Genomic DNA, 20,285 nt, shown 5'->3' on the forward strand with positions numbered 1-20,285 from the left:
CACTCGCGGGCGCTGGCGGCGGAGGAGATCCGGCAGATGCTGGAGGGCAAGCCGCTGGCCGACAAGATGCGTCCCGACACCCTGCAGGACTACATCGGGCAGAGCAGGGCGGTGGGGCAGGAGACCCTGCTGCGCTCGCTCCTGGAGACCAACGAGATCCCCTCGCTCATCCTGTGGGGGCCGCCGGGCTGCGGCAAGGTGAGTGCCGCCTCCGCCCGAGGGCCCCCGCGGATTGCTTTGGGCGAGTGGACGGAGCTAACGGCCCAGAGCCGCGCATGCTTCCCAGAGGCGACGGGATGGCGGCTGGTGAAGAATCCCGCTAGGCTTGCGGGCACGTGTGAGCCTGAGCCCGGGCACTGCCTGGTCCGCAGGTGGCGTCTGTGATGGGCGTGAAAAAGGCACACCCCCTCCTTTTCTTGAGTCACACTTGCTGGTGGTTTCCCGAGAGATGTCTTTGAGTTCATAAGTTTATAAGAAGACAAGAACTCTTCAGTTGAATCTACTGTTGTGTTACGTTGGGTCCCTACCCCAGCTCCGAGACTTTTACTGACCCCTTTGTACACATGTGGGCTCAGCTTTGGGGGAAAAAAAAAATGTAGCGCTATTTTTCTATTATGCTTCATTCCTCTCCCACTGGAACAGACTGATTTTTATTTTTTTTCTGGAGAATCTATTTCACAGGACTACTATGAAAACATTTTGGGGGGCAAGTCATTTTGAGCTAGCGTTTTCATAACTTTCTCCTACTGCCTTTTCCTTTAGAGAAGAAACATCAGTGCATTTGGGTGTCCGTTTCTATATGCCTTCCTTAGGGATTAACCACAAGTTCAGAAGAGGACAGTGGGGATGTTGTGAGTCAGGAAAATGTGTTGTTAGAGCACTGGAGAAAAAGTGGAGAAGTTAAGCCTGAAAAAAGAGAAAGCTTAGAGGTACTTAAATATAAGATACTCTTTCATCCCTAGGAAGAGGGACGAGAGTGACCACCAGTGAGTGAGAGGAAGGATTCAAGATCAGCGTGAAGAGCTCTTGCAGTTTTCAGGTTCTGATTCCTTCCTGCATGAGATCTTTTGTGATGTTTTTCTTTTCGACCTTCATCTCCTGCAACTTAAGCACAGTCCCTTAGTTCAGGTCCCGGAAGGCACATCATTCTTTCTTTGCCTCTTATTTACACGTACGCATTCCCTTTGACCAGGAATAAGTCAGGTCTATACCAAATAACATTCTGTGTGGGTGTTGGAATTGCTGACATCTAGCCCCAACGATTCCGTTTCAGCCCCATGTAGGGGATTGAGCAGTAGTGGTCTAAGTAGTGGTGCAAGAAGTCTTTACAAAAATCAGGAGTGTGGATAAGCAGCTTTTGATGGTCCCTAGGGAGGTAAATGGCTGAGCATAGAGAAGATGCTGGTCCCTCGGGAGATTTAGTGAGGTGCTCAGTCAGGTGGTTGGTTGCGAACCCAGGCATGTGACATGGGAGCCTGATCCCAAAGGGTGGCCAGGTTGGGATTTGGTGGAGAAGCATAATGGTGCCATACAGCTTTTGGAAGATAAAGTCCCGCCTTTTCATTCAGAAGCAAAATTGACCCTCTCATTAAGAAGACTTCCTTTTTTCGTTGTTCACATGCTTAACAATAATATAACATTAAAACATAGGCATATTTATTGGGTGTATGTCAAGTGCTTTTCTTGGCTCTCTATTTTCTGGTTACTGCTAGTATGATCATAGTATTAGTATTCATCTTTTTGTAGAATAGACTTTCAGAAGTGGCCTGCAGCCCTCTCAAATGCTAGGTCAGTGTCTTTGGTCTCTCAGCTCAAAGTCTCCCTGGGACCAGCAGTTAGCGTAATGGCTATGTCGCTGGACTCCCACGTAGTCAACCACGGTTCGAGTCCCAGACCTGGCAGGCTTAAACTCACGCCGGGTGTGTGTGCATGCATGCCCACGATCCCGAGAGGAGAATGGAGGAGAAGGGATTGCGGCATGGCCATCCCCCCTGGGGGGTGATTTCTCGCTTTCTATCTCTCTGTCTGTCTCTGTCTGTCTGGTGAGCACACGCGCCCTATAGCAAAAACCTCTCCAAAAAAAAAAAAGGCTCCCTCACTCTCCTCTCAGCTGCTCAGCCAGGCTTCCAGTCTGTGGTTCTATGATCAGTTCTGTACTCATGTTGTTCAGCAATGCTTTCTTGGCTGAAAGAGGGAGACTTTTCTCTTTGGTGAAAGGTCACAGCTGTCACCCAGGCTCTGCTAAATCAAGACAGCCAGTCTTTACTGGGATTCCAAAGATCTTAAGGAGTCCCCGATAAGGAATCAAAAGGGGTTAGAGACAAAAGGTCTCTAAGTAGCCTAAGGTTTAGCTACTTTCCTGTTTCATTTATATTTTTGTAAATTGTAATGTTGGAGATCTTAAAGTGTTTTAAATATATTATACTATTTTAGATTGTATCTGTGCTGCCAAGCATCCTTCAGAAAGTTGCTTGGTAAATAATGGTAATGCTGCTTGTGGTGGTACCCATGAGCTCCACTCTCTGTGTCTGATCAGCTTTTCAAACTGTGTCATCTTTTCTAGACCACGCTGGCTCACATCATAGCCAACAACAGCAAGAAACATAGCATAAGGTTTGTGACACTGTCTGCAACAAATGCCAAGACAAATGATGTGAGAGATGTCATAAAACAAGCTCAAAATGAAAAGAGCTTTTTCAAAAGGAAAACCATCCTTTTTATTGATGAGATTCATCGGTTCAATAAGTCTCAGCAGGTATATTAATTTTCTTCTACCTTTTGGTTATTGTGAACGTAAAATAGCAAAAAAGTATTTGGGATCACTTTAAAAACTATAAAGCACTAAACAAATGTTTGAGACTGTCTTTATCATCATTCATTTTGTTTGCAAAGTAGCATAGGTTTGTCACCCTGTTTGAAGCTCGTTTCCCCATGCTTTTGGTTAGTGGTTTTTGTTGACAAGAAAATGCTTTCTCTGATGAGTGAAATGGTTGATGTATTCCTGAACTATACATATCAGAAAAGTAGCTTTGAGTAAAGTTTCCAATATTAAGAATGTTTAAGCTAAATATTTGGAGTCATTGTGAGCAGTTTGATTTTAAAATAATTTATTTTAATATTATTGATTTCTCCCCATAGAGTATTTTATTTTCAAAATTAAAGAGTCTATTTTCTGTGACTTTAGGCTCTCATCAAGATAAATGTTACAAGATCTGGTCATTATTTACTTAGATGGGTTTCTGGATACAGTTTTTTTTTTTTTTTTTTTTTAGACATTCTTACAACTTACATGTTATCTCTGTACATCTTTACAGTGCACATTATTTTTCCCAGCACAGATACAATGTAGTAAAGTCAAAGATAATACCATATCATCAGCGGGTAACCTGGACACAATTTATAAACAAAGCCACTTTTAGATTTTTTTCCCTAGAGATCAAAGGTTCTTTCCAGGCATATTCTTTTTTAATATATTTTGTTGCAGCAGTTTAAACCTAGAAAGAAGTATTTCACAAAGTCCTATTAAGTTTTTTTTTTTTTCCTCTCCCCCCATATGTATCTTTTTGAATAGTCATGCTCTTTAGAGTTCTGGCTGCATGTTAACATTCTAGGCTTCTATAGGACCATTGACTCCTTAGTATCTCTTTCTCGGAAGACAAGCATCTGGTGGTTATACATTTCACCAAGTTTGTTAGGAAGAGTAACAATCAGATTGAGTACTTGACATGGAAGAGGGAGGATTTTATTTTATTGTTTTTGTATCTTCTTTCTCTTCTGTTAATAAACAGCTGCTACACATAAGCTAGTTCAGTCTTGGGTAAAAGATACTTTTTAAGAAGTCACTTGTGTCAGATCACTTGTGTCAAAATTAAATTAGAATTCAGAGAGGCTTACACGCCACCATTCCAGAAGATAGAAGACATGTTACAGATTGGAAAGCAAGAGTTGTACTCTCCAAAATGTTGCATCCATAGTCAGTGACTATAAAGCTACTATTTCTGAACTCTAAAGATAGAAAGCAGGAAGAGGAAGGAATGGATAGTCAACTTACATGGGTTTTTGCAGATGGCCGTTAACTGGAATCACTTTCTTTTGTTTTCCTCCCATGATTAGGACACTTTCCTTCCGCACGTGGAATGTGGGACGATCACTCTGATCGGGGCAACCACTGAAAACCCTTCCTTCCAGGTCAACGCTGCTCTTCTGAGCCGCTGTCGGGTGATTGTTCTTGAGAAGCTACCAGTAGAGGCAATGGTGACTATTTTAATGCGAGCGATCAACTCGCTGGGGATCCACGTCCTAGACTCTAGCCGGCCCACTGACCCTTTGAGCCACAGCAGCAACAGCAGCTCTGAGTAAGTTGACTGTGTGCGCGGTCCTGGTGGCACGGGCCTCCGGGAGAATCTCTTGGCAGAGGGCCAGAAAAGGCCAGGCATCAGTAAGGAGAGGGCGGGGACAGGGAAGAAATGTGGATCTGCCAGTAATGAAAGAGAGTAGGGAAGGCTCAGTTATACCAACAGGGATTTCTGTGGACACTTGTTGTTTTCTTGCCCCTTATAGCTATGTCTGTAATTCTTCAAGCTTTAACATTATTATTTTCATCTTAAGTGTTTGTTTTATGCCTGGGACTGTCATCCTAGTACACGTTTTTAAAAGCTTGCAAGACTCTAGGAAGCCTTATGGATTATTTTAAAGGCTTTGTCTCCCTTACTGAATAGAATAAACAGATAAATAGAAAGGGGTCTTCAAAAAGTTTATGGAAAATATGTTCATGAAGAAACAATGCATGGGTTTTGAATTTTTTTTGCACCAAAATCAACTCAATCTTGAATTCCATTTTCTCATGGACTTTTTGAAGTACTGTTACAGACTTCTTAGACTTTATGTACAAATATTCTGGGATTTGTTCTCAGATTCTAGTGTCTTGTTTTTTTCCATGCAATTTACTGTTCCTTTAGAAGTATTAAGTAGAAATCAGTGTAACTAGCTGTAAAAGTATGCACACTTGGTCAAACTCAGTTCCATGGAAGTAAAGTAATTTTAGCTTACAAGGCATTTTCAAGGCTGTCCCTGCCCTTCAGGTGGTCTGTTTCAGCATTGTGGGTGTGTAATTTGACGGCTCGGAGTAAGAGATCCCCTTTACTTCTATTAGGACATATTCTCTGATGTTGCTGGCGCATGTCTTGGTTGAACATAATCTGGCCCGAGGAAGGGCCTTGGCTCACCTCCTCCTCCTGTGGGCCCACAGCTGCTTGCGCCTGCCCAGAGGCCGAGTTCTGGAGCCACTGTTCTGTGAGGATTAAAGTACAAGGCATAGTTTTAGGCTCGGGGTTTAAGTTTCAGCAGCTCTCCCTGTGTTTCTGGCCTCCCGTTTGCCTGTCTCAGATGTGGGAAGAATTCCCTACCTCATGAAAACCTTGAAACAGTTGGCAGTGGCCCCCTGGGCAGATGCAGATGCTCATTCTAGAGTGTGGCAGTGACGGGCGAGCCACCAGAACAAAGTGTGGCCCTGCTGGGCTCAGTCGGGTACTGGTACCTGGGAGCCCTTCATCTGCTGGGGTCTCGCAGAGGCTCCTGCCAGCTCCTTGTGTCTAGAATAGCTTCCCTGCGACTACATTCTCATCCAGATCCAGTTAACCATGTGGTAAAGGCAAGGTCAAAGAAAAAGGGAGAGGTTTTCTAACATAGTCTCAAGAGCCCCCACACACGCGCGCGTGTACTGGTTATTGCATCTACAATTTTATTACCTGTGCTTTTATTTCTCTAGGGGAATTTTTGTTTCTTTTCTGTTGTCACTTCATGGGATCAAGTTGCTCAGATACCCTGAGGATTTCTCTCCTGTCTAGTCACTGCCGTACTGAATTTTACGTGAGATGAGAAGGGTGGAAGAATACTGTGCTCATCCTCACGGGAAGGAGTTCTCCATTTTAAAAGGTCCCCAGGTGGTTTCAGGTGTGATGAAGTTATAAGGACTGAATAGAAGAATCGAGATTCCTTTTAGTTACCGAAACTGAGAGCCTGATCCAGAAATGAACTGGTGATTCTTTAGTCTGCTGAAATTACATCTCAGTCACAGAAAACGTCCCACACCCAGTAGGTGGTTTGCTTTTTCCACTATGGCTCATTTGGAATTGGCCTTATTTATGACAGCTGTCTGTCTTCTTGTTTCCTCTTTCCTCCCGTCTTCCTGGGAGGACTGCGAGGACAGTAGTTGTCTTTCTTGTTCATGTCTCAGGAGTGGCTCCCTAGCTTGGTAGTGGCCAGTCAGTGAATACATTTTAGATTTCAGTATGCTTTAATATTTTTGTTTCATGGTATAGTCCAAAAAGAGATTTAAGGGACAATTGCCCAGGTGTCAAGAGCCTTTTTCTCAAATTCTCTTACCCTTTTCCTCAGCAACAAGCAGAGTGAAATGAAAGAATATTAAGTGTAGATTCATTGATTGGGCTGCTTATTAGCAATTCTGACAAAAAGTTAAGTTTGGAGATGTCACAAGCTACAGAAGGAACTCACATCATAAGCAATTCCCTGGTATAAGAACCTGCCACCTAAGCTGCCATAGACGATTTAGACTAGATGATGATGTCTTTGAATTAGTTTAGGTGAAATTTTACTTTCCAATACCTATTGACTAATAGCAGCAGTGTATCCCTTTTGGGCACATGAGTCATATTTGACTATACGAACTCTCTCAGAAGCAAAGACTTAACTCCAAATATTGGGTCGTCAGCAAAGTCACGATGTATTTTTGCATAGAAGAACAGAGAAGTACGTCATGAGTTTTGAAATGACCTAACAATTACTTTCTCTCTCTGGGAAGCTGTGAGTGTACGTTTGTATCCTATGTCACGTTTTGGAGCTGTAGGTAGCAGCTAGAGACATGCGAGGCTGTTGAAGGCTGCGTGTGAGAGGAGGCGAGCAGGCTACTGGATTTGGAGTTCATGGTGCTCGTACGTACACTGCGTGAGAATTCAGTTCCTCAAGTACTCTACCTGACAAATTGTGAATTTTTGCACAGTATACACGTATACAGGATAAGTTCCCAGAAGAGTGAGATGAAGTTTTTGTTTTTTTTTTAATCTTCTCCTTTCCTTCCCTTCCCTTTCCATCTCCCTTCCCTCTCCTCTCTCTCCCTCCACCCCTCGTCTCCCTCTCCCGCTTCAGGTACATGTACTTGTCAGAGAGAGAAAAAGCATCCTACAACGGGGCATGGTCACACCTCAGTCCCTTCTCCACTTCTCCATCCTGTCAGGATTTGGGGTATCCACGTGCCCAGCACGTTTTTGAAGCCGCCAGGGCCAGGATTCAAACTGGTTGGCCGTGTGGGGGCTGGCTCCTTTAACTACTGAGCTATGAGGTCGGCCCCTTTGTAGGTTTATTCAGTAGTAGGTGGAGGTCCTGCACGCTAGGCACTGACTGGAAGTTAAAAAGTCTGTTCTGTGCCTTTAGAGAGCACGCGATATGTATGCTAAAGGCTGGATGGGCTTCCTGCGCGTCTTGCGATCGGGCTGGACACCAGGGTGGTCGGGTGGGGAGGAGGGCATCTAGAACATGTGAAATTAAATATTTTGCCTCTGAATGAGGGGGTGCTGAATTCAGTTTGAAGGATAAAAAGAACTTAACTGGATGAAATAGGAAAGCATTCAGTATCCCATAAGCCTCTTGGTTTGTATGGCTAATCAACAGTTTTCATGCATTTTGCTCTCTCAAAAGCATTTTGAAGACATGCAAACAGCAAAGCGTGCTGTCTGTGTACTGGGTTAATTCCAGAGGCCGAGGGGAAGATCGGATGAGTTTGTGCTGCTGAAAATAAACTAGCGTTTAGCTGTCTTGCACTAGCCATTTGGAAAGTTTGTAGATTCCCAGAGCATGTGAGGCATGCATATTCAAGATAACCTTAGAGAATCAGTTGTGGACCACATCACAGTCCCTCACGTGGGGATGAGGAGGGTGACCTGAGAAGCCGTGGTCGCCCTCTGACCAGCTGTGTGGCTGGCAGAGTTCCTGGAGCTGGCTGAGAAGAGAAGTGGGGCCTGTTCTGTGCAGGGTGTCATGGCTTAACTCTGAACCTGCAGCTTTTCCCTAGTCATCTGGAGAGGGGAACCCAAGCCAAAAGGGCCCCCAAACAGGATGCGGCGAACTTTCCCCCTTTTTTGATAAAAGTGTAAAGTACTTAGCCTGCTTCTCAAAAATAATCTTTTCTACCAGAACAGGAAAAAAGTTAGCGCTACATTAGATTTTGATCATTTTTCTTAAAAATGTTCTACTATAAGCGAAACAAGGAACATTGATATCGTACATTAAAGGGACAGGTGGTGTGGTGGTTAAGGTGCCGGATTCCCACGTGACCAGCTGCGGTTCAGGTCCCAGACCCAGTGTCTTAAAAAATCCCAGCAAATAAACAGATAAATTAATAACTTTTTAAAAATCAAAATACATTAATATAGCTGTTTTAATATAAAGATAAAAGGTATATTAATGAACAGTTGATAAACGCCGTGTGGGGGCTGGCTCCTTTAACTACTGAGCTATGAGGTCGGCCCCTTTGTATGTTTATTCAGTAGTAGGTGGAGGTCCTGCACGCTAGGCACTGACTGGAAGTTAAAAAGTCTGTTCTGTGCCTTTAGAGAGCACGCGATATGTATGCTAAAGGCTGGATGGGCTTCCTGCGCGTCTTGCGATCGGGCTGGACACCAGGGTGGTCGGGTGGGGAGGAGGGCATCTAGAACATGTGAAATTAAATATTTTGCCTCTGAATGAGGGGGTGCTGAATTCAGTTTGAAGGATAAAAAGAACTTAACTGGATGAAATAGGAAAGCATTCAGTATCCCATAAGCCTCTTGGTTTGTATGGCTAATCAACAGTTTTCATGCATTTTGCTCTCTCAAAAGCATTTTGAAGACATGCAAACAGCAAAGCGTGCTGTCTGTGTACTGGGTTAATTCCAGAGGCCGAGGGGAAGATCGGATGAGTTTGTGCTGCTGAAAATAAACTAGCGTTTAGCTGTCTTGCACTAGCCATTTGGAAAGTTTGTAGATTCCCAGAGCATGTGAGGCATGCATATTCAAGATAACCTTAGAGAATCAGTTGTGGACCACATCACAGTCCCTCACGTGGGGATGAGGAGGGTGACCTGAGAAGCCGTGGTCGCCCTCTGACCAGCTGTGTGGCTGGCAGAGTTCCTGGAGCTGGCTGAGAAGAGAAGTGGGGCCTGTTCTGTGCAGGGTGTCATGGCTTAACTCTGAACCTGCAGCTTTTCCCTAGTCATCTGGAGAGGGGAACCCAAGCCAAAAGGGCCCCCAAACAGGATGCGGCGAACTTTCCCCCTTTTTTGATAAAAGTGTAAAGTACTTAGCCTGCTTCTCAAAAATAATCTTTTCTACCAGAACAGGAAAAAAGTTAGCGCTACATTAGATTTTGATCATTTTTCTTAAAAATGTTCTACTATAAGCGAAACAAGGAACATTGATATCGTACATTAAAGGGACAGGTGGTGTGGTGGTTAAGGTGCCGGATTCCCACGTGACCAGCTGCGGTTCAGGTCCCAGACCCAGTGTCTTAAAAAATCCCAGCAAATAAACAGATAAATTAATAACTTTTTAAAAATCAAAATACATTAATATAGCTGTTTTAATATAAAGATAAAAGGTATATTAATGAACAGTTGATAAACTTAAAGGGGAAAAGAAATGCTCATTAAAATACCGTCAAAACACCAGCAACCAGAACAAACCTGTACAAGCTTTCTGTGGCTGGCGGAACAACTTCCCACAAAGTAGAGCAGCAGGACTTTAACCTCACAGTTGTGGAAGCCAGGAGACCAAAGTCCAGGGCTCTACAAAACTGCTCTTTCTCTACAGGCTCTGGGAGGAGAGTCCTTTCCAGTATCGGTGGTATCTGGCATGCTCTCACTTACGGCTACAACACTCCAGTCTCTGTCTCTATCTTTACATGGCCTCGTCTATGTCATCTTTTTCTGTCCCTTAAAGGATACTTGACAGACTTAGACATCCAACCATCTAAGTAGTATACTCCAAATTTTTTTTTTCTTTTTCTGGAGAGGTTTTTGCTATAGGGCGCGTGTGCTCGCCAGACAGAGAGAGAGAGACAGAAAGCGAGAAATACCCCCCCAGAGGGGGGTGGCCATGCCACAATCCCTTCTCCTCCATTCTCTCAGGATCTTGGGCACGCACGCACACGTGCCCAGCATGAGTTTAAGCCACCAGGTCCAGGACTAGAACTGTAGTCAACCACATGGGAGTCCAGCAACATAGCCATTACACTAACTCCAAATTTTAATGTCATCTACTAGAAAAATAATGGAAAGGATACAGGCCATTGGAAGAGAAAAGGGGAAAGAGGAGGAACTTCCCATATTCTGTTCAGGTCAGAGCTTTTCTCTCTGGTCAGGGAAGCTAGACTCTCACATGTCTTCTTTGTCTCTAGGTCTTGTTAATTGGGAATACGATCTTTTGCAATGCATTCTAGCCATTTCCCCCCTTTTGTGTAGCATTCGTCTATTACATTATAACAACCTAACTTAATCCCTATTATTTAATTCTTTGTTGGTTGCTATGAAATCATAGCATTTATCCCCAAAGTAGATTCACCTCATTTAACACTGTTCTGCCTTTGGAAGTTTATTTTTAAATGTCAGATACTTCATAAGTTTATACTTAAATTTAAAATAATGCTAAATTCTCTAAAATAAGAGCACTCTTTGAAAATACTTTGTGTATAGTCTGTGTGGTGGGAAGTTTTGTAAATACTAATTCAGATATGCCTTCATCATTCTTGGCATGAATGTTCTGCATTCTAAGATCTCGGGGTACTTTAGGACATCTCATTTTATACCTTCGGAATGTAGGTCACCTAAGCAGGGCCGAAGGTGTATTGGATATTAAGTAGAACATTTAGAACAGCCCTCACAGTGCTAACAGTGAATTTTCGTGTTACTCTCTGGGTACCATCAGGAGCCTCCTTTTGTTTCTTGAACAGAGTTGCTGACAGATTCATTTGGGTTTAAAAATACTCTTTCCTTTTGGACAGGGGCGAAGTTTGGAATGTGAATCAGATCCAAGAGGAGGAAGAAGGGGGGACAGAGGGAGCTTGGGTGACTTTTGCTGTGGCAGCTCCCCCATTCCCTGTGACTCCAAACAAGATAAATAAAACAACTTCTACTTTGATTAGGAGCTTAAAAATGGAAAGAAGGATCTTATTTTCCAACCATATAAATGGCATACTCTTTTTTTTAAGGACTTATTTACGGTGTACTATTTATAAATCTGTGGAGCAGTTGGCTAGTTGCCTTATCTCCTAATTCATAAGATCTCCTCCCTGACTGTATACGAGGACTAAGGGGAATGCAGGCAGTACAGTAAGTACCAGGGTATCTGAGGCCACCTATCTGGACACTGTCACAAGAGCGCGTCACATCTCTACATGCGCATGAGACAAATCGATAGAAAAGGGACGTATACTAGAATGTAGTCATGCTTTGCTCGACAGTAGGGATATGTCATCAGGTGAATTTATTGTGTGTGCAAGAGTCGGGGTGTCTTACACAAACCTAGATGGTAGCCTGTGGCATTATTAGGCTGTGTGTAGGCCTTCATCTAATACTGTGGAACCACCATTGTTATACGCAGTCTGTCACTGACCAAAACATTGTTTACAGTGAATGACTGTACTGATGGTAAGGTAGTCTAGCTATAGGTGGCCTCTCCATCTGTCTACTTTTAAAATTTAGTATAATGTATTTTTTAAAGAATATTCAGGGGACCAGCAGATGGCGTAATGGCTACATCGCTAGACTCCCATGTAGTCAATTGCTGTTTGAGTCCCAGACCCTGTGGCTTAAACTCACGCTGGGCACGTAAGTGTGCGTGCCCAAGATCCCGAGAGGAGAAGGGATTGCAGCGTGGCCATCCCCCCTGCGGGGGTGATTTCTCACTTTCTGTCTCTTCGTTTCTCTCTGTCTTTCTGGTGAGCACACGTGTTCTATAGCAAAAGCCTCTCAAACAAAGCAAAACAAAAACAATATTCAGAAGTATGTATACTTGTTTTTCAAACAATTATTTGTTACAGGATGTAAAACTATATACTTGTACTTAAAACATTAAGAGGGGCCAGCAGATGTCATGGTGGTTACATCACCGGACCCCCATATGGCTGATTGTGGTTTAAGTCCCAGACCCGGTGGCTTGAAAATCACACCAGGCATTTGTGCATGCATGCCTAAGATCCGAGGGGAAGAGACTGTGGCGTGGTTATCTCCCCTGGGGAGTAATTTCTTACTTTCCATTTTACTGTCTCTATCTCCCCCCACCTCCCTTCCTCTCTCTCTTTCTCTCTCTTTCTCTCTCTCATGAGTGCACATGCCCTATGGCAGAAACCTCTTAAAGCAATTTTTAAAAAGTTAGAAGGTTGACTGTACGTGGATGAGTGGATGAAGTTCAACAAAGGATACAGTGTACCTCTGGGTGGTGGAGATAGGGACTTTATTGTTTTCTTTATATTTGTTACATAACTCTAAAAAATCATTGTTTCACTGAGATTGTAAGAAAGTTACAGTTAGTTCATTCATTATGTAAATACGAATACTATTATCTACCAGCACTAGGGATATAAAGAATAGATAGAACATGATTGCTGTCCTTTGGGGGCTCAGCATTTAACCAAGATAGAGAGATGATGAATGTGGTCGATAAACAGCCCAGCTTGTGGCTCAGTGTGGTTCAGCCAGGATTGATGAGGGCTCCTGCTTTTATTTCCTCAGTCGTCCTCCTGACTTTTCATTGCTTGGAAGCTTCCCAAGGGATGGAAGGCATTCCTTTTATTAGTTTATTATTATAAATATGAATATGTATTCCTAATAGTAGTTGATTAGGCAGGAATGAGATGTTCGGGCAGTTGTGCTTCCCAGCACATGTTCACATGCACACACCAGCTGTGCGTGTCCCCGTCCCTCCCAGCACATCCGATGCTGGTCTCCCTAAATATTTTCCAGTATGTGTTCTATTGTTTTCTTCCAAATCATCATCCAGAAAATCTGCTGAACAATTTCTGGTTAAGAAGTGGTCCGTAGGCTTTACACAGTGCCAGTGTGTGGCCTGGGTATGTTTTCCGGGTGTTCTGGTCAAGTCTCTGCCTACAGGCCGCAGCCATCAGGGAGGGAAGAGAATGGGTCTTCAGGCTGTAATGATGGCTCCCAGGCCCAGTGGTCAGTGGTCAGCCTGAATTTGGTTATAAAGCTAAGACAAGCCAGGTTTCTTGCATGTGATGAGAGACCCACAGTAAACCACTGGAAATCCTGACTTTGGTAAATAAGAGAATAAGATAAAGCAGTCTTTAAGATACTAGAAGAAAATTTTCTAGTGAATGAAATACAAATTGTGCTATTCAAGTTCTACACCAGGCAAGGTAGTATGGTGGGTGTATGGTAAGGAATTTGGTGTTGATCCGAGCAAAGAAGCCGGACCCACTTCAGAACCGCCCTCCTCAGCCCAGCCCAGCTGGTGCTTGTGTGTTGTGTAGGTAACCACTTTAACCAGTCCTGATGGACTTATTAATTACTGTAGATATTTTTAGCTGAAAGTGGTTGATGATATGGGTAAATTTCAGCCTCGAAAAATTATTTTTGCTTTGCAAATATGTAGTTAGCAGCTCAGCCAGGAATTACCAAGACTCCTCAAGTTGTGAATTGTGTTAGATATCTGGTCTGACTAGACTAGTAATAGAAAAATTTGCTGAATCGGACTTGAAAACCAGTCATACTTCAGCCTTCTTTATGAAGGACCGAATTTAGAAATGCGGCTATAAATTTTAGTGCCAACATTCAGAAAGATGAACGTTATCCAAGGTCTTAAATTCTTGAAGAGTCTTCTGTGCAGTTTCCAAGTTTATGACCTCAACCACCCTGTGCGAATCAGATTTGGTGTGATTAATGCCCACTGTGAAGCAACCTACTCAGTTCTGAAAATGTCCCAGGCCAAGATTTAAGAGACCTGGGTCTTAAGTCCTCCTGTGCCCAAGGTGTCTGGGGACCTGGTTTGTTGTTTGTAAAATAGGGATTGCACCGCATGATCTGGAGCCTTTCAGAGCTAATGCTCGGGTGTGATATACTGTCTCTTTATGTGGAGAACCATCTAAGCAGACTCGTCTCAGCAGACTGAGCCACGTTCTCCGTACGCAACAGTGAGGTGCTTGTGGTTTTTTTTTTTAATTTTTTTTCTTTTTTTTTTTGGAGAGATTTTCACTGTAGGGCGCGTGCGCTCGCCCAGACAGACAGAGAGAGACATAGAGACAGAAAGTGAGAAATCACCCCCCGGGGGTTTCACTGTAGGGCGCGTGCGCTCGCCCAGACAGACAGAGAGAGACATAGAGACAGAAAGTGAGAAATCACCCCCCGGGGGGATGGTCACGCCGCAATCCCTTATCCTCCATTCTCCTCTCGGGATCTTGGGCACGCACGCACACGCGCCCGGCGTGAGTTTTAAGCCACCGGGTCCGGGACACGAACCGCGGTCGACTACGTGGGAGTCCAGCGACATAGCCATTACGCTAACTGCTGGTTCCCGGTGCTTGTGTTTTGAATGAAGTTTTACCATTTTGTAGGGTAGAACCAGAGTGACTGTGTGTCTAGAGTAACTTTGAGGAGATTCAGTGTCCGCTTCACACAAACTTTAATAGGTAAACCTGCGTAGTGTACAATTCCCTCGTACAGTGTAGATACGTGTACCCACGTGACTCATAAGATCCAGAGAAATATCCATGTGGCCCATAAAATATAGTGAGATACCTTCATGGGCCCTTAAGACACAGTCACTTCTTTGTCCTGATGCCTAACTATTAACAACGTGAGTTTAAAATAAGAGGCAAAAGCCTTGAGTGCAGATCATTGGTGACTATGCTGAGAAGTGTGGGTTCAGTAAGACACACTGCAGAATGAGACGTACGTGACCTAAGTGTGACCGAAACTGTTGTGGTCTATTGTGTTACAGGCCCTCCGTGTTCATCGAGGATAAAGCAGTGGACACTCTGGCTTACCTCAGTGACGGGGATGCCCGAGCTGGGCTGAATGGACTGCAGCTGGCGGTGTTGGCCAGGTTAAGCTCTAGGAAGATGTTCTGTAAGAAGAGCGGGCAAAGCTATTCTCCCAGTAGAGTTCTGGTCACTGAGAACGATGTGAAGGAAGGCCTCCAGCGGTCTCACATTTTATATGACCGAGCAGGTAAGTCACTGCATGCGGGAGAGTGCAACGTGAGGAAGCAACTGCACACGCATCCTCATCTCCAGGCTTCTGACCTTCAACTGTGTCCGTAGCATGCTCGAGATTCTCAGTTAGATCTCTATATTGGTACTTGAATTAAACGTCCCACACAGGGCCGACCTTTCTGAAAAGAAGCATCAAGCTGAAGCTGCTGTTCTGATAAGAATCAAGAGGTGTTTTGAGTTTGCAGTTGCAGGCTTCACGTGCATCTTGGAAGGTAGTTAGGTCTTCTCCCTTGTAAGGCACGGGCACTTTTGAAAGCCTATGCATTCAGTTACAATTGGCAGTATGTAATGAGGACTTTTGCAGTAAATGTCTTATTGAGAGTTAAAATTTGTAATTTATGGAGTCTACACTAAAAATTAAGTTTACATGTATCTTGATGTTTTCATTTTGTGATAGCTTTTTTAAAATTTTAATTGTTTGCTGTGCACTTATCTGTTTGTGTAGAACTGCATTTACAGATATCAGAGCTGATGCTAGGTCTTATTAATTCGGTGACCTGGCAATATTAACTGTCCTAAGTACAGCGTATTTACATGTTTCTATGTAAAGTGGGAGATTAAGATAGCCTGCCGTAGATAGGGCTGGGTTTCTCGTGCATGAGCATTTGTGTGGCTCTGCTTGGAGTCGGATTACAGTTACTGTGGACAGAATCTCCCCATACCTTTGAAGGCCCTGCCAGACAGGGAAGTTGACAGTTTTGCATTCCAGGTCTCACTTAGGCTGTGCCACATCTGTGGCATTTCCTAATGGCAGAGAGTCCTCTTCACTGGTTAGAGGAGAAGATGGAGGGGCCTTCAGAATGACCGTTTCCAGGCACTGGGGGATGTCTTCCATTGCTGCACACCCTGGGGGTGCCCAAAGCCCCTCAGCCTCATCACACCTCCACCGTGGTGGTGTGGGGTGTTAATCAGTCTGGAGGACACACTGGACACGTGGGACACAGGGTCCCTCCTTCGTTATGGCATTAAGTGCCTCTCAGCAGGGCCTTCACAGAAGGCCAGCTCTCCCTTGTGGCGTGTGCTTCTGAATGTCATGAATGCTTGACAAGTTACCAAGTGAAACATCTAGCTGTCCAGCCCTCCTTTACTTCTGTTTTTGGTCCAGTACAAAAATTGGAGAGATGAACAAAATAACAATTTTTAAGTGATAAAAGAAATTTCCAGGTGCTGAGCTCTCCCTTGTTTCTGTGAGCCCACAGTGGTGGCCTTTCTCCATGTAGGTGTCCCAGAGAGGCTTTTTGTTTGGCCTGGACCACCTGGGATCGTGCTGCCACATTTTATCAAACTGTCGGATAGCATCTACGTAACATAACATTTCCTGACAGGCAATCATTGAGCGTATTTTTAAACGATTTTCCTTTTCTCTGTTTAATTTGTCAAAGGGTACATGTACTTACCAGAGAGAGACAGAGGGAGAAAGCACCCTCTCTCCCCCATAGGACATGGTCACGCCATAGTCTCTTCTATTTCTCCAACTCCTGGGCTTTGGGGCATGTAGACATATGTTTCTGGCATATATTTCAAGCCACCTGGTCTGGAACTTGAAACTATGGCTGGCCATGTGGGATCCTGTTCCCTTAACCACTAGGCCATGGGGCCAACCTGACAGTTTTCCTTTTTTTAATTCTCAAAATAACTTGAAGTTGCTATTAATATCATCCTCATTTTACATGTGACAAAGCTTGCCTAGGTTCACAAAGCAGGCAGTAAAAGTGCTGTTTGAATCCAGGTTCCTAAAACTGGCCTTCTCTACCACCTGTGTTGCCCTACAGGCCTGCTCCCCTATACTGTCACTGAGCACAACCTGATGGCACATTCTAGAAGGGCGCCATCTTCCCCACACAGGGACTCCTGGAGTTTGTACGGAGGTGCCCAGCCCTAGGGTTTCTACGTCTTGCGCCACGTTGCCTCAGTAGGAGCTGTGTACCATGGGCATCACCTTGTGCAGCTCTGCTATGTGAGCAAGGGCTGGGGCAGTGGAGGTCACGTGGTGCCACAGCCGTGGAAGGGCATGGTCTCTGCATCTTTCTGTTAGGGTGCTCTTACCCCACCCCACTGTGGCACGTCTGTTCTACAGTGCACCCAGACAGCTACGATCAAATCCTAGAGAAATGTCGTCTCACAGGCTTTGTTCCATAAACTGGGTTCATAGAAGCACTGCTCTAGGAACCTGTTGCTTTTCTATTTTGGGACCATTTTATAAATCTGGTAAGACAAAACCCACACCACCTGAGTGACGTCAGGTTCCTCGTCACCTCTTTTCCAAATTGTTCCCTGGTAGGATCCAAATGTTTCTGCCTCAGGCCGGGGGAATTTCGAAATGAGGACAAATTCTCTGCCATGCATTGACATCGGGGTTCTTTTTAAATAATGTGAAATTGCAGCTTATAAAGCAGTATATGATAAGAGCAGAATTAGCAGGTGCCGTAGCATAATAGTAGTGTCTAAAGCTAATAGGATGTTGCCCTAGTGCTTACTCTCTGCCAGGCATGTTTGGGGTTGTCGGAAAGGTCATGACGGAGTTTTGCAACAGATGGCGCTAGTTCGTTTTTGGAAGTACTAGAGTCATTCACGTCTATGTTATTGCTATGTCATTTGATAGCTGACAGTTCAGGCTTCAGTCTAAAAAAAAAAAAAAAAAAAAAAAATGGCTTCAGTCTTAAAAAAAAAAAAAAAAAAAAAAAAAACACTTTAGGGAGTTGGTTGAATTTTGGAGATCTTAACATCAAGTTGAAGATGGAAGACCAAACTGCATTTTCACTACTGTTTCACTCCTGTAAAGGGAAGAACACACATCATGTTGGTTCACAAAATTCAGCCCAAAAACAGTGCTGGTGATTTTGATCTCAACAGCACTTCTTGGTTAGGGAGGCCCACTGAGGTCGATGACAACAAAATAAAGGCATTGATCGAGTCACATTGAACATCCATCATTCAAGCCTTTATGACCACCTGAAGAGGCTGGGATACTAAGGAAGCTCAGTATTTGGATTCCTCATGAACTCAAGGTCATTTGACAGCACATATAAACACCTGCAATATGCTCATTGAGCATGAGGAACACTCCTCTTCTGGAGTGACTGATAACTGGTGACGAGAAGTGGATTGTTTGTGACACCGTGGTGCACAAACGGTCTTGACCTTCATGCGATGGTTCGCCGCAAACAGCCTCACAGACGACCTTCAGAAGGTTGTCCTCTCAGTGTGCTGGGATTTTAAAGGTGTCATGTTTTTTGAGCTCCCACAAGGAATCAAATAACCCATCGAATGTGTACGGCTGGCACATGGACACTCTGATGAGTCCATCATCCAGAAGTGTCCAGAGCCCGTTGATCGTAAAGGAGTTGTGTTCCATCATGACAGTGCAACACAATGACAAATTTGAGGACCTGTCAGAATAATTGGAGCTTGGATGGGCTGTGTAGCCGCACCCATCTTCACCTGACCTGGTGCTGTCAGACTTCCACTTGTTTCGCTTTCTTCAAAACTTTGCATGGTATAACGTTCAATTCAGATGAGGCTGTAAATCTGCACCTAGTTCAGTTTTTCACTGATAAAGACAGGTCCTTCTATGAACGAGAAGTTACGAAGTGCACTGAAAGATAGCAAGAGGATATCAAACAGAACTGGCAGTATATCATTGATTGGTCTTTATTCTTTATATAAATAAACCACCTTTGAAAATCACAGAGAAAATACTTCATGACTTTTCCAACGACCCAGTATTATTTATTTAATACTCACCACCCTGTGATGAGTGTTAACAAGGGCTCTTGTTATGCCCATTTTATGGATAACAAGCCTCAGGCACAAGGGTTGAGAACTTGCACATGACTGTGGCTGGTCAGTCTGGGGCAAAGCCCAGGCTCTTGCCCACCATCTTGGTGCAGTTGCCTCTCACATTGACCCAGTGCAGGTGGGAGAAGACAAGTAGTCTGTGTTGGGGAGTTTAACTCTGTCAGAAGTAGACCAGAGCATTCTTCCCATCCATCCATCCAGCCAGCAGAGGAGCAGAGCACAGCTGGCACCCAGGCCAGGGGGTGGGAGAGCAGGTCACACCCATGCATAGCTCAAGTAAGACCTCTTTCCAGCCAGTGTCCGTGGCATTCTGACTTCACTAGGGAAACTCGGGGACAAGGAGCACTCAGTTTGTCCACAGAAATCTGGTAACTGGGATGGCACCATGGGTAAGTCCCAGGTTCAGCCTGTTGGGCCTTTCCCCTTGGATAGGCCAGCATCTTGTGGATCGCCCGCTCTTGTCTTCATCTAACAGCCAGGTGCCATCTTAGCATGGTCAGCTGCTGGGGTTGGTTACTGGGGCCCAGCTACTGTGCCTAGCAGAACAAAGGCTTATTGACAACATCAACTTAGGAGCACAGGCCAGGTGCTTCTCTGGAAGGGCACTCATAAGAACACCCTCTGCTTTCTCATGAGAAGGACGCCCTCCTCCCTTGAACCTCAATAAGATGGTCAGAAAATAGTGATGTATGCAACGCCAGTGATGGTTCACAAAATCCCGTGCTGGTGACGTTGATCTCAACCATCATTTCTTTAAAAAGTGCATTTCACTGATTTGTTCTTGTGGGAAAAGCCCAAGTGATGAGAGAGCGGGCCACAGTACCTGGGATCCTGCCATGCAAGCATTCCGCAGAGCCTGGTGGAGGGAGGTTTAAATGAGCACAGGGTTCGAATATCAGAAAGACAGCTGGAAGTGACATTGAGGAACAGATGGGCTACAACAGCTGCCCTTGCCATTTATTCTGTCTTGATGGCTGTGGCCAGGCCGTGGTCGGTTTTCCTCAAATAGACAGTGGGGGCGCAGGACGGAACCAGAACACAGAACTCCTCCACCCTCATTCTTTTCTGGAAGATCCTCTGTGGTCTAGGAGGATCACCTCTTAAAGTGAGCATCCCTCCCCCCTCACCTCTGTCTGTCAATATGCCCAGTGACAGCCGTGGGCTTCTCCAGCAGTGCCTTCTTCCTCTTATTTGGGGAGGGGGGGGGGGCC

General features: G+C 44.6%; 1 protein-coding gene across 1 annotated transcript in view; it reads left to right on the forward strand.

Moving 5' to 3' along the window:
- Positions 1 to 20,285, forward strand: part of WRNIP1 (WRN helicase interacting protein 1) — a gene marked incomplete at its 5' end in the record, with an annotated part of 24,354 nt that continues 4,069 nt past the window's right edge. Inside the window, 4 exon segments of the mRNA XM_006161676.3 lie at positions 1 to 198; positions 2,564 to 2,755; positions 4,114 to 4,355; positions 15,003 to 15,232. Coding sequence (XP_006161738.2) covers positions 1 to 198; positions 2,564 to 2,755; positions 4,114 to 4,355; positions 15,003 to 15,232 — 862 coding nt within the window.

This window comes from Tupaia chinensis, unplaced genomic scaffold (assembly GCF_000334495.1).
Source record: "Tupaia chinensis unplaced genomic scaffold, TupChi_1.0 Scaffold138812_1, whole genome shotgun sequence".
Taxonomy (NCBI): Eukaryota; Metazoa; Chordata; class Mammalia; order Scandentia; family Tupaiidae; genus Tupaia; species Tupaia belangeri.